The sequence below is a fragment of the Ammospiza nelsoni genome, chromosome 1 (assembly GCF_027579445.1).
Source record: "Ammospiza nelsoni isolate bAmmNel1 chromosome 1, bAmmNel1.pri, whole genome shotgun sequence".
Lineage (NCBI taxonomy): Eukaryota > Metazoa > Chordata > Aves > Passeriformes > Passerellidae > Ammospiza > Ammospiza nelsoni.
Window position 1 is genome coordinate 84,745,267 of NC_080633.1, and position 15,486 is coordinate 84,760,752.

At 39.1% G+C, this 15,486-nt stretch overlaps 1 protein-coding gene across 2 annotated transcripts in view; it reads right to left on the reverse strand.

Moving 5' to 3' along the window:
- Window positions 1–831: 831 nt before the first annotated feature.
- COBL (cordon-bleu WH2 repeat protein) overlaps window positions 832–15,486 on the reverse strand; it is a 156,314-nt gene continuing 141,659 nt past the window's right edge. For both annotated transcript variants that reach the window (XM_059469673.1, XM_059469667.1), the window contains 5 exons: window positions 14,066–14,169; window positions 10,868–12,876; window positions 10,135–10,254; window positions 7,612–7,866; window positions 832–2,131 (listed from right to left, as the gene is read on the reverse strand). In XM_059469673.1, the coding sequence (XP_059325656.1) occupies window positions 2,114–2,131; window positions 7,612–7,866; window positions 10,135–10,254; window positions 10,868–12,876; window positions 14,066–14,169 (2,506 nt within the window). In that variant the 3' untranslated portion in view covers window positions 832–2,113. The remainder of the gene's footprint in view (window positions 2,132–7,611; window positions 7,867–10,134; window positions 10,255–10,867; window positions 12,877–14,065; window positions 14,170–15,486) is intronic.

Consider the following 15,486-nt stretch of genomic DNA (forward strand, 5'->3'; position numbering starts at 1 on the left):
GTGACTGAGCCATCAGGCTCTTTGTAATTTTATTTTTTCTGTCAAAATGAAGATGACATCTTATCTTGTAGCTGTTTTTATAGCTTTTACTCAGAAGTTTAGCTATGAATAAAACTTAGAAACTTTAGTTCTACATAGTGCCATCACCCAGAACCAGAACCTTTGCATTGTGAAACCCAGAAGATGTTATTGTCCAAAAATCCAGTTTTGAATACCTTACATTGAAAAGTAAGTACTCATATAACTTATTACACTAAAAGGGTGTTAGGAAGAAGGGCTATGCACACAGGGCCTTCAGGCAACACTAAGAACAAGCAGAAGGAGAGATGCACTGAAATTTGCCTTGCAGCAGCCAGCCAAGGAAAGAGTATTTGCTGCTCTGGGGAATATCTACAGCATCACACTTATGAGTGACTGAATATTTTCCTGTGGTAGCATTTTCAACATGGTAGTGCCTCTGATGTCTAGCACACTGAGAAAACTTTAAAGGCAAAATACACAATAACCACAATCAACAGAGGTGATCTTATTTATCATAGAGTGCAACTGAGCACCTTAATTCTGAATATATAAGCATCCCTAATGAGGAAATGGAACATTACTAGTACTCCATCATTGTTGAAGTGTATATAACTCACATATTGATCCTAGATGGTGATTTCTACTGCACTTCTAAACTGTTAGCTGTGAGCACTTTCCTGGCTTGAGATATTTTATGTTAGACTTGAGATACTGAGCACAGCATACTGGTTTGCTAAAGTCCATTTCTAGTTCCAATTTCTTTCAGTAAATGGCAAATATTTAACAAAAAAAGGAGCCTTTAAAGTCATGTCAGGTTTTGATTTTGTTTTTATTTGTGGCACTAACAGACATCAATATTTTATAATTTATAATATATAGTCACATTAAATGCAGATGGCTAAATATTCTCGTGCTTTCAACAGTCCATAGCTATACATTTTAAATTCCAGCTTAAAGAAAAAATCTGCCACTGCTGTAGTCTGTGATTATAAAAATGTAAATGTACAAACTTCATCTTCTTCAGTTTCATTACTATATAGGAAATGTGAAAAAGCATTTTCATTTGTCCTTTTTAAGTTAATCAATTAAATGAAATATTTTCAAAATATGTACAACAACAACTACCAAAGTAGTTAACATTTGAAAAAGATGCTGCTATAAATACTTGTGAGACAACATACAACAGCCATACACATTAGAAACCAAGGGCCAACTTATGCATGACCTGAATAATAGACCACAAAAGTCCTGGTTACTGACATAAACCAGCTCCACTTCATTTTACAGTGCAGAATGAATTCTACATCTTCGACCTTTATACTCTGAATCATATTTATAACCTTCACAGTCTGTTGCAAATAGAGATCCTTTAAGGTGGCTCAATATTTTTGAAGTTCCATGTTTGTTACCAGGGTTCAGCATATCTCTGCACATTAGCATTCTATACGTCATACCCCATAAGTAACTTTTCAATAGACACTGTCTCACATCCATTATTGATTGCCTGCTTTCTCAGAGCTCCAGCAGAGATACAAAGTTAATTTAATTTTAAAAACCAGTGACCCCAGCACATGACAATTTAGGAATCATAACTTTTTTCTTGTGATTGTTTTTTTTATAGATCTTTACTCTGGTTTTCACCCTAATCGCTTACAGCCCTTCTTGAAATCAAAAAAGAAGCAAGTGAACAGTTTGAAATAGTTATATATTTTTAACAGCTGGAAATGAGTATTACTTTTCAGATAGCTAGCAAAGTTTTTAGTTTTGCCCATAAACACAATTAAGTATTAACACAGGACTGCACAGTGTTTATATTCTTATTAACCTGCCAACAAGAATAGTTTATTGGCAACCTTAAATATTCAGAGGCAAAACACAATTCCTTGGCACAGAAGCTTTACAGCAGAGCAACATATTTTCCCCTTAGAACCATTATGCAGGAACACACAGAAAATTACCTACAACTTATTTTGGCTTGTAGTCAAGAGAATAAACTAAACTTCTTGATGTTTTTTGCCACTTCAGACTTTGAATGATGATTATGGGTGCATACGGGGTTAGATTTTCCAGTTACCTATTCTTTTTACATTATTCAAACGAGCAGAGGGACCTGTAACAAAGAAAAGCACATGATCATTCAAGATATTTTTAAACTTCCAACTGTTGACATTGTTAACCAAACATTCTCCCGTGGGGCTGTTTTCAAGCTTGGTTTCTTCATCTGCTCCTTGAGACTACTTAAGCTTATGTGCCTTTTTTCCTAGCTATATCACTTGGTTTAATGAAAAGTGCTATCTTTCCCTAAAAACCCACACCTCACACATCCTTAGGTATTATGTTTGCAATTGTGTTATTTCTGGAACATAGGTAATGCATTTTGCTGTGAAATTCCTTCATTTTGTGGAATGAACAGAAGCCCCGGCTGCAAGTATGCAATATCTTTTGCAGAGGCATCTTTTACATCTCTTGCATCTAATGCAATATCAATAGTCAAAATCTACTCTCTATTGGTTAGCTGTCACTGGCCATGAAAATGAATTAATGAGTACTTTGCTTTCTGATTGAATGAAGGAAACTCCTGGTGGCTTTGATTCAGGAAACACACACAAATGCTTATCTTCCTTCCCAGTCCTCAGGTCATCAAAGCATATTCGTTATTTTAAATACATATGCTAAGGTGTTCTTCCAAATTCAAAGTTACTGAGCTTTGATTCTATTAGAGAGATATACATTAAGGTCACCACAAAAGCTGGAATAAAGCATTTGATCAAGTCTAAATTTTCCATTTTGACCCTTACTCTTGAGGAAAAAAATAGGTCATGGTATAAATTATTAGGGAGGTGAAGAGTTCAAATTATGTTTTATCTTCCAATTCAAACAGAGTAACAGCATGCAAATGCCTGCCTCTCACTGTGCATGGGAACTAGAATCACTCTATAAGCTCATTTGACTACCTGTATATCAAGATTGGTCAACCTTATCATTGGGCCTCCTGCCTCATTTCCAGCACACCAAAGCATACATCAACTGTGGCTTTGAGTCTGTAATTTCTTTCATTGCAGCCACAGATACTGATAATGAGAAGCAGTATTTGTTCATTCACAATTATACTTCTCTGCTTATGTGAAAAGAATAGTCCACGGCTTGACATAAAGGTATGGAACTAGGCCATGCTTCCTAGAAGACACTCAACATGACATAATTCCGATCGACGCGTTACTTGTTGACAACCAACTCCAAATTATCCCAGAGAACACAGGGACTCCTTGCAATTGGTGCAGTAATTATCTTACCTGGCTCCTTTGATTGCCAACAGAATGATACACTGCACGTATCAAGAGCTGACGTGACCTAATGCTGATGCCAAACATCACCATGAATGCTTGTGGGAATTGTGATGAAGCCAAATTAGTTTTTAAAAATCTCAGTGAACAAACAGAAAAGGCTACTTCGGTGCAACTCCAATCTTTATTGGAAAATACATGGAATCTGCAGAATCTCCCTTGCACATGTCATTAAAAAGTGGTCTGAAGCAATCACTTTACCAAGAGCAACAGACTATTCTTCAGAGATATAACTTGCTTTCCCCACCACGTTCAGACAAATTCCTCTGCAATATTTCTACCAAATCTCTGAGTACAGAGAGTTATGGCATATAAGCTAAAGCAACTTTTATAGCTTCCCTTTGTTGAGTAAGATTTTTAATCCTGCATGGACTTGTGCTGCAACTATACCTACAGCTAGACATCTAATGGGTTATTTGCATGTGTAGTTAGGGTTTTTATCCACAAATAGTCATGGTAAATCCCAAGGCAAGTTACATAAGCAGAAAAATACACATCCATTGATACAGAGAATTTCAGACATCTAGCTGCATTATTTTGCATTTTATGAGATGGCAAATAAGAAGTTGAAAACTGCACATAGAGATCTTAACTATATGATACTGTTTGACACAATTTAAGGAAAACACTAGTTCACTTTTAAAATCAGAACGTTAAATGGTACAGCTCTATGACCTGAGTTCTGTCCACCAGAATTAGCCAAAATTTGGTCTCAGATGAGCTGTTTACTTCCTAGATCAGCTGATTCTCCTTTGCTCGTGGGGCAGATCCCATGGCTGGGACAGCCTCCTTGCTAGTGAGACATGTTCATTTCTCATAAGTAACCACCAAAGGCACCAGGGAACCCATCCTGGATGGTGGCTTTACTTAATGCCACCTCCCTGACTTGCTGTTGTACTTTGGATGTGTTGAACACCTGTCAGGTTCCTTGAGAGATCATTTTCAAAAATTGAAGAAAAGGGTCACTTCCTTGCACACTGTCAGGTCTTCTCCAGACTGGTAAATTCATCCTATTCTTGTAATACATCCATGTCTCCCTTTCTTTTGGGGAGGATCTGTAGTGTAACTGCTTTCTGGCAGGTCTCTGAACTGCCCTGCACTAGGGATGAACCACTTGACTGAGCAGCTCAAATAGGCTTGGCACCTGCAAGAATTTTCCTTCAGGAGTCTGTGGACAGCAACAGTGCAATTGAAAGCTATTTCTTCAAAACAAAGAGTGATTTATTTGCCCAAACAGGCACAGTACTCCAAAAAATGGATCAAGGAAGAGAGAGGAGAGCTTTGCAAATACTATCTTACCTATACTTGGCATTTCCCTCAAGCATCTATTTCTGCTCTGGTTTCTTTTGGCTGATCCAATTAGAGACTGTGCTGTGCAGACCCTGACTCTCAGCTAAGCAAGGTCAGCCTGCAGCAACTTCTCTCCTCATTTCCTGCATAGTGAAGTTTTTAACCTTAAAGTTCATGACTTTAGCAAACAGCTGTGTAATCAGGGGAGGAGTGGAGGAGCTGCCTTTTCACAGATAATACTTGAGCTCAAATGTTTGTTGGGATGCTCCTTATCTAGGTAATTGGTTGCTTTTTACATTTGCTTCCCATGACAGCTATGTTTGATCTACTTCCATTGCAACTAACCCCACATAAATAAGCACCGAGTCACGCATAATTATGCAACACAGATTCTTCCCAGCTCTCTACAATATTAGCTAAATAAACGACTTTGCTGTCAGCAACACAGATTTTTCCCAGTTCTTCACAATATTAGCTAAATAAATGACTGCTGTCAGAAGTCTTTGTCCCAGAAGACTTTGAGAAGACAATGGAAGAGAAACAGATGCCATTACTGAACTGAACTACCTACTCTGCTGCCTAGTTGCTGCAACCAAAATCTTCCAGGAAGCAAAGCCAAAAACAGTGCTGTGCTCCCATCTCCAAATCACACCATCATAGAACTTTGACAGAGGAGGCAAAACAAAGAAAAATTTTGCTTCAGCCCTGGCACAAAGCAACCTGTCAGCCACTGCCTACAAAATATCAGTGTTCCTTAGACACGGGTAAAGGAAGAAAACCTTGATATTCAGCTATTATGTGTTCACGGTCCTCTATGGGTTCAACTTTTGCTCTCACCAAGTTGTCCAATTGCAGGGAAGGATCAGAATTTGGCTCACCATATAATGCATACTAGAAGAGATATTAAAACACACTGGATAGAAAGCTTTTTCAGAAATCTGACAATACTTTTACTTTAATCAGTCATCAAGGGCATGAGATCTCAGACGTCAAAGTGTCATGATGACTTTGGCACACATAAGACTAGCTTGCATATCCAGTATCTGGAAGGACAGCACAGTAATAAGAAAATCATACTCTATCTTGGACAAAACACTGCTCTCTTTTATTTTCATAAAAGACCTATATAATGAAATGTACTCTTCTGTTGTTTCGATGTCAAAAGTAGCAAAAATTATTCTGTCTTGGAAATGAGACAAGACAGGCACAGTATTTAGCAGAATACATCAGTCTAGCTGGTGTACTTTCATGACCTGCACTGGTTATCCAAGTGTTATGAAATAAATCCCCAAAGATATGATAAAGACTTGTTTTCATGAGTAGAGCTATGGATTCCCCCAGAGACTTCTGCAAGAGCAATGCAGTTGGAAGAACAAGAAATTTGGAAGTATCTAGAAAACAACCGCATGAAGTGCCCTTCAATGTCCAAGTCCCATTTTTTTCTGTCAGTTGGTCAAGTGGGGAAATAAAGGCTGACTTCTTCATAATTTTTAGTCTTAGAATCACAGAATTTCTCAGATTGGATGGGACTCATAAAGATCACTGAGTCCAACTCCCTGCTCCTCCCAGGAATGCCTAAAACTAAACCATATGACTAGGAGCATCATCCAGCTGCTCCTTGACCTCTGTCAGGCTGGTGCTGTGACCAGTTCCCTAGGAAACCTTTTCCAGTGCCCAACCAGCCTCTGGGGGAAGAACCTTTTCCTGAAGAAACTGCCCCTCACACAGCTGCATTCCATTCCCTTGGGATCTATTGCTGGCCACCACAGAGAGGAATCCGTGCCTGCCCCTCAGCTGCCCTCCTCAAGAAAAGCACTGACTGCCATGAGGTTGCTCCTCAGCCTTCTCCAAGTTGAACAAACCAAGTGTGAACTCAGCTGCTCCTCATAATTGTATGCATAACATAGATGTAATTTTTCACATGAAAAATTAACTGCACATCCAGGTTCCTGATGTAATCAGATCATGCTGACGTAAATTTCCCTGAAACACTGCTTTGTTTTGTGCCATTTGTCTGATTCTGTGGAATTTCTGGTTTATCAGAAACTGGATTTTTGTTTTGACAACTTCTGAAAATTAAAATTTGAGTGCATTTTAAAATTATTTAAATGAGGAAAAGTAAGGAAGATTAAAGTCTATTTACACATTTATGGTTGGTAACAGCTAACTCATGTGTTGGGAAAACTATATCTGCTTTTCTACATTCCTTTAAGTCCCTGGATCAAAGTCTGCTCTTGGATACTGCAGTGCAATATTGGGATGCCTCCACTCAGGACAGTTGATCTGCTTCTCTTTCCCAAGAAACACAGTATAACTTGAGATTGGGAAGAACAAAATTTGATCAAAGAGATAAGTAAAGTTACTCCAAAAATCACACACAGGCAACTGAGCATTTAGTCATCTGGGAGCTGACCGATTCACATCTAACCACAAAAGTGAAACACACACAATTCAATTAATAAAGTTCAGGCAGACATTAAATTGACCTCACAGTTTCACTGACAGCTCTCAGCACATGTGATCAAGGTTTAAGTGCTGGGAATCAACGTCTAGGACACACTGCAGAAGTTAGCAGAGAATATTTATTTATAAATTTGCTTCAGGGTCTCATATCTGATCTTTCTTAGGCTCACCTTGTCTAAAGGACATCCAGTATCATCCCAGATAACACAGAATGAAAAGATCATGAAAATGAAATTATAGTCATGCTCTTGATGGTCTCTTTAATAAAACACATTGTCTGTTCACATGGTTGCATATATGCATGGGTGTGTTTCATTAGCTGTTCAAAGGTTTCAAATACATTCCTGATCTTTGATTCAGTCAGAAGAAATAGTGCATGTACCTCCTTCTGAAAGAAGAAAGAAATGTCTGCCTAGAACAGCTTAACAATAGTTCTGAAAACACAGCAAGCATAGGTTGCTTCATCCACTGTAAAATACAAAAGTGCATTTACCTTTCTTAACTTTGCTGCTCCGGCACCAGAGCGGATGGCCTCCAACAGGGCTTGCCTTGCCTCCATTGGATTACCTGAAGCTGTGGCAGAGGATTTAGGAGCTGCTGCTGCTGACAGCTGCATGGGTGGTGGTGGTGGTGGCTGGGCAGGGGCAGGTGGGATACACAGCTGCCCTTCCTGAAGGTCTTCTGCCTTCTGCAAGGACCGCTCTGCGTCCCTCAAACGCTGCAGCTCTTGGGAGGCCAATGAGGAGATCTGCTCATCATGCAGTTGAAAGAAGGGGGTTAATATCAAGCATGGCTAAACTGTAATTATTTAACATTAGACTCACTTTCAGTACCCCGATTTCACTTTTCTTGGATGATGTAAAACCCATAGTACTTTTGTTTGCTCATGGGGTTGAACATCTGTTACTACTCACTCACATCACTCAGCTGGGCTGATTACCAGCATCGAGGACTTGGCATTGAATCTGTCTCAGAAACTCAATCTTTATTTACTGTGAGCTTCAGCATCCTGTAACTCTTCTTGGCATGTAAGGTAAGAGAGAAAGCTGGACTTGGTATTAATTTGGAAACAACCACAAGGGTTTTGGAATCAGGAAGATATATTAAGGCTGCAGTAGCCACCCAGGAATATGATTACTTTTTGCAGTCTGGGCTGCACAGAAATAATCTCAGATGACAGAGAAGCTCTTCCAAATCTGAGCTCTCAGACATAGCTTCACTGAAAAAAAAGCCATTAAACCTAAAGTTTCCAGCCATACTTAAAAAAAAACAAAAAAAACCCCAAAAAAAACAGAGAGAGCTATGTGAAAGCACTGAGGACAAAATCAATTGATAATTCTTCCAAGTGTATTTCTATGGAATTTCAGAAACTAAAATTTCTGCACAAATTACCAGCTTGGAAACTCATCCTACTTTAAATGCATGCAGGCAAAGAAGACAGTCTTTCAGACTAAGCCAGCTTTTCCATCAACTGTGTCAAGAGATACTTTTTTCCATTAATACTGGTAACAATCATGATGAATTGTTAGTAATTACAATGATTCAGCAATTATTAAGAAATTCAGTACTATGGGCCAAATAGGTTTCTAAGCAGATCCATTATAATTCATTTCTCAGACAAACTGCAGCACAGCTTCTGTGGTGAAAAATCAAAGGGGTCATCTCCCCTAAAATAATCCACAGAGAGTTCCTGTATTATATTCCTTCCCTATACATATATATACATACAATATATATATGAGCATCATGTCATGTTAGATAAAAGGCAAACATTTGAGACAACCTGAAAAGGACACCACATCTGTACAGTGCCCTGTACACACACAAACACACTGATTTAACTAGTGCAGGTGACATGGTGTGAAAAAGCATATGGTTTCTAGGTGACTTCCTTTAAAATCATGGCAAAAACTTCTCTGCCAGAGGAAAGTATTCAAAAAACTCTCAGTGATGACTTCATTGTCAGAGCCTCTTTTACACAAATTGCTATTTATTCCTAATGAATGCAGAATGCAGTTAAGTAGGTGTGAAGATTGCTGCTGCTTAGCACATCCCGATCACAGGCTCAGAGGAAGCTGTGCCCTACCTGCAGCAAGGGCAGTAGGATATTTGAGGGGTGAAGTAATTTCCTAACACAGGCAAGAGAAATTTTCTATCTCATGCCAGCTATCTGGATATGTGCTAATGAACTGAGTCATTGCACGAGGGAAAGGGGAACCTCCTTGCCAAGGACACATCTTTGGCCAGATTAGTCAACTGAGTGAAAACTTAGGCTAGAACAATGCAGGTTTTGGCTATTAGGAATAAGAGATGCTTTAATGGTTAGATAATCTTTCAGAGAGAAGGAATCATCCTGCTGTGGTGAATGTTGATGAAACATCAATATCAATTACTTGCATACAACTTGCACTATGTTAGCAGATACACAGCACGTATGAAGAAGCCCAAGTGTGTTTTCAGGGAGCTGAAATTGGATATATAGGGTAGGTAATGCAAATATATTAATCCAACTGCAAACTCCTAAACTAAAGCTTCTCTGTGCAGAGAAGCTGTGGATGCCCCATCCCTGTTGGTATTTAAGGGCTGGTTGGATGGGGCCTTGAGCATCCTGGTCTAATGGGAGAAGTCCCTGCCCAAGGCAGAGGGGTTGGAACTACGTAATGCTTAAATCCTCTCCAACCAAAACCATTCTAGAAAAAGATTCCACCTAAATGTGAAAATGATGAATATTTGATGTCTTCTGTGTACATTCTCTGTAATTGGTTTGGATTTCTACATGCTTCTTTGTAAGCTAAAAGCACACTATTTGAAAGACCTTTAAATTTTATAGCAGAGAATAGGGTTGAACCTGCTGTGCTGTCTGCCTAAGTAAGATCTGGTCTTCTGTCATATGGTTGGCCCCTCAATTTCTGTCTTTGCAGCACAATGCTTAATTTGTGGGATATTTGGGTTTATTCAAAACACTCAGAAGGAATAGAACGGCCTTCAAAGATCACTTACCATCCTGATTCCTTACCTTTTTTAGCTTTGAGGCGCCACTGTGGCCTCTAATTGCTGCTAGTAGGGCTGAGCGCTCATTCTCTGGCTCAGTATATGAGGGTTTCCCATGATTGCCATTTAATGCACCATTTGAAACCTAGAATATGAAGGGAATAAACCTCACATTGTTATTAGATATTTACTTAGAGATATCTTGGAAACACTTTTTGGCAATTGTACCAGAATGCAAACTATGAAGACTAATCAGTTTGTCTTTTTTTGGGCCTGCTTGTAAAATCTTATTCACACTGCACAGTAAGGGTATGTGTAGACAGTAATGCTGTACTTGGAGATGCAGTCCATATCCCCTGAGCATGAAGTCAGTGGCATATTATTAAACCTTAGTAAAACAAAATGCAATTTTCTTTCACTGCAGATATTTACAAGTTTCTCCATGCTGTGTGCTCCTGTTTTAACATAACACACTGAAATGAGGGTTCGGCTCTTAGACTAACCTCAATTACCTCTCTTTTATCTGTGTCTATGCACCCTCAGCCCACCCAGCTAGTGCAGCAGCCATGATGTTGCATAATATACAGGATGTGCAGAATAGGCAGCAGCTTGGTCTGCACTTTGCCATTATAAATTTTTCAAATGCCTTGCATTCTCCGGCTCACCAGCAGCTGTACAAGTTACCAAACCTCTGGTGTCTGACAGGGTGAATATAGGGCTCTGCAGTCTAATCAGGTTAAAAAAGGTTTCCACTTTACCTTTCTGAGTTTCTCCTTTCCCCCTGCTGTTTGAATGGCTTCCATTAGGGCACTGTGCAATGATGTGTCTTTTGGAACTGGCTTTTGGATGACAGGTTTGAACTTCTTCTTTGGTCCGAAAATATTGGTCTGCACATTAATATCCAGTTCACCAACAGTATTAACATCTGAATCATCAGGTTTCTCCTCCTGTTCTGACTCTGCATTTGCTGCTGCACCATTTAGCTCAGGTGGAGCTTTAAGTGAACCAACTTGTACACCATTAGTGGGACGCCATTTAGTGACTCGTAAAGATGAGCCGAAAGAGGATGGGACTCCTTGGAGATCAGGAGACTTGAGGGATGAGGCTGAATTAGTATGGGTCAAAGTCTCACACTTCTGGTCAAACACAGTCTTTTTCTCTGCTACACTTTGCTTGCTGTTTAAACCATGATCATCTTCTGCACTGTTGTTATCCTTTGAAGAGGATTTAGTAAGTGGGACACTGGCATTCTTTTTATAGAAACTCACAGGAGTTGCTTGATTTGGTGCCCTGATATTAACTACTTTGTTTTCCATGCCAGAATTATCACCAGATGTAAACCTGTGGGATGCTTTCTGACTGCAAGCAAAAATACTTGAAAGGGTTTCTCTTGTTTCTGCTGATTCTGTTTCCACAGGGCTATATTTGGCCACAACAATACATCTTTTCGGTGAAACTTCCGCTTCATTCTTAACCTCTCCTGCCCCTTGCTTGTTTTCATCTTTCTCATTATATTCCATAGTGTCAGATTTAAAGGTAGTTGCATTGATATGTCTTGCAATGGCAGAGGCAACATACTGGCTTGAAGTTCTCCTGTGTGGCTTTACGAACGGGAGTTCCAGCTTGTCCTTACTAACAGCTGGGGCTGCTAATGGTGTTACCTGGGGCTGGGTAACTGAAAGAGATAGTTTGGTCCTCTCATTCTCAGATTGTCTTTCAGCTACCTGGGTAGTAACAGTTTGTGGTGCTGCAGGTTTTGGAGCTGAAAGGCAGACAGGTTTGTGTTCATGTTTTATAGTAAAGGGCTTAGAGTTTGTGGTGATTGCTGACTTTTTAGGAAAATGCTCAGCAGAGTCATCACTTTGCTTTTCCATAGAACTTGACCTCCAGAATGCCTTCACTCTCCCAATATGAATTTCCTCACTTTCATCAGGAGCAAAACCTTGTACAAGCTTACTGACACTGGTGTTTGGGCCTATAAGATTGCCCAGTTCATCTATCTTAATGGCACCAGTGGAGACTGAAACTCCTCTATCAAAATGTCTTACTTCGGGTTTGGGAGGGACAACTTTAAACGTTGTCATGCCCATTTTAGGTTCGTAGCTTGATCCTGAATTCTGGGCACGCTGACACCATGTGGGTATTGATGGGACTTCTATTTCTGGTTTTTTTGCTGGTGGCCATTTGATTTCTAACTCTGATTTACTTTTTTTCAGAGATCTCTCCCTGCTACTACATTCATTAACTGGACTTAGCTTCTCTTTTGCTGTACTGATATCTACCGTGGCTTTGGAGTGAGATGGACTCAGCTTGGATTTACATTCCTCAGACTTCACGCCATGTTTAGGAGAGGATTCCAGTCTTAAGTTTTTTTCATTTCTTTTTTCAAAGGAGGATGTGAGAGATTCAAACATATCTCTCCTCTGTTCCACAGGCAAGTGAATGAATTCATTTTCAGATGGTTGCTGATATATTAGGTCCTTGTATACAGCTCCACCATCTGTGTGTCCCTTATCAAAGGAGCCTGCATTGTTGTTTTTATTTGTGAAGTTTCTTGCATGAACAGAGTCCGCTGAGATGTTCTGTGAAACCTTAATCTCCACCTCTTGATTTTCATATGAGTTAGAGGTGGTAATTTCTGGACCATCATCTATGATTGTTACAGGAACAGAAATGGAAACATCTTGGGCAGCCTCAACTTTTCTTATATGTGGGTTCAAGGCTTCACTGGTGTAGTCAGAGTCAGAGTTACTGACACCATCCACTGCTGCAAAATACACATACAATGTTATATATAGGCAGTATTTAGGCAATATGACTATAAATTACACAAACAGCTAGTACAAATTTAAGCAAACCATGTATTTTAGTTACACATTAAGTAACTGACTTTTTTTTATGCCTGCATTACAAAAATGGGGATGTCCGGGTCCTTCTTATTGTCGGGTTGCTGATTAGGATCAGCAAAATATTCCTGCAGTTCTGCTTCAGCCAGTGGGAAACACACAAACGCAGCTGAAAGCAGAATTTCATCTATTGTTCATACCTTATCTTTGACTAACTTATCTAAGTGATAAACATTTCACCATATGACTCCAAAGTAGAAACATTTCTAAGAAACAGCAAGCGACTCCAAATTATATTTCCCAGACCTGGTTTGTAATAACAGCCCAGCAAACCAGTACTTTTAGTTTTTTCTCCATTCTTCTCATCCTTTATCACCAGTGACTCCAGAAGCCTCATTGTGCAATAGGGCTATATATCCTCTCAAATTTGCTGGTATAAATCAAAGGTTACAACACAAGCTAAGGAATGGCTGTGTCTGAGAACTCACATGAAATCAAATCAGACTAAATTCCATCACAGAAGTATTAAAATGAAGATGGGAAGTTAAAAAAAAAATCAATGTCATTTGTAGACAAACCAATAATAAAGAAGTTGGGGTTTTTTTCACAGTAGGAAAAAGAGGAGCTCAATATGACATTTTATCTTTTCGCACTGTTTCATGTTTTCCAATTTTAACTTTTAAATGTGCCTGTTAACACAGAGGAGACACTGGGTACAAAAATGTTCCATCCTTTTCCACTTCACAATGACAAAATAAAGACAGAGGGATTCTTCACTAAACACAGAGCTAAATTCATAACTGAAAAGTCACTGAAGTCAGTGAAATTATACTAAATTTGGCGTATAAAATGTGTCCATTGACTGCTGTTCATCTCTTTTTGGTAGAAGACATGCAGTTTGAAAAATATTCAGTGGGAGCCTATAAAGGGTGTCTGCTCCTAAAGCAAAGGAGCCACTTTGGGAGGACCACATTCTACCTCACACTCCTGAGTTGTTCCCTTTGATCTCAGTGAGGAACATACAGGATGTCTCAAGAGTACAGCTTGATTTTGCATCCACTGGCTGGGTCCCTGTCTTTGGCACTTCAGAGGTAACACACACTTTCCTACCTTCTAAATCTTCATCCAGGTCAGCCAAAGTCTGGTGGAGCTGTGCTGTAATGAATGTATCTTCACTCTCATGCTTAGCCAAAGCTGTTGCTTCATCTTGCCTGCTAAAGGAAAGAGAAGAAAATCACTGAGTGTCTCCTTTTTCTTTCACTTTGCACTGTTGCTCTGAAACACACTATAATTTCAGCCCCTTTGCTCCCACTGGGGTTCTCAGACTCATTCCCCAAAGTATGAAAAATGTGTAGCCTTACACATGAACCATTGTACTGACACATCCACATCTAGGAAAGATCTCAGTGGGGCTTGAGCAAACCCAGTGTGCTGGTAATCAAAAGATTACGATTAATAAAGCCTGCAAAGAAATGGTCTGGCTTCAGTGTGAAGTACACATTTCAGCTGGACTGCAGAAACACAGAATATGCCAGGACAAAGGTTTTGCACATCCTTACAATTTTAAGGCAGACCACTTAACAATCCTGTGCACCCACTGTAACAATATATGTGCACCTTAATTAAATAAAAATTGCATGGTAATGAAAAATAAGTACACTCAAAGTACTGTTAGACAATCACTCTGCATCTTGAGGTGTGGGAGGGAGTGAAAGCAGTTTCTAATGAAACATCAAGGGACCTGATTTTGCCAGAAAACTGATGAAGCTGTACAATGACCTAAGACAAGTCTGAAATCAGAATGAATGCCAAGTGTTGTTTTAGCTTATTAAAAGAAGAGAAGAAAAAGAAAATGAAACAAAATAAATCCTAAAAACACCCCTCAAAATTATAAAAAGATAAAACAACAACAAACCAAACAAAAACCACCTGTATGGCAACCTGGTACACAACAGTTCTCATTTTTATTAGAGGAAAATCTTGATCAGCAGATCATTTTTATCCAAATCATCAAAACTAGAATTTCACATTGGACAATTTATTTCTTTCAGTTACCTCAACCAAATTTAAGATGTTGTGGTCTGTGACACTGTACTACGTTTTTCCCTTGTGATTAATCTATTGAAAAAGTCGCTTTCCATTCCAGCCACACTTAAACTAACTCTAACTGGGTGAAGCAGATTTGCCCTTTTCAAGATCATACCCTTAATTGCATAGATACAGTAATATGATAGATTTTTTTTTGTTAGTTTACCAAACACTACCTGAAAAATGCCATTTTTCTTCTTCCCTTTAAAATAGTAATCTGAATAAAAATGCAGGCATGTTTCCAGACATTGATTTAAATTTTGTCCAACAATGTAGCATAATTTTTCGTTACTTTGTTGTTTGATTTTTCCCTTGCTCATGCCAGGAGCAACTGAAAGGACATGTTGAAGCATCCGGTATTTGATTTTATTTTACTTCATTATTTATTTAGCATTCACTTCTCCTTTACGTCTTTTGTAGTAGTCCTGCAGCCTGATCCTTCT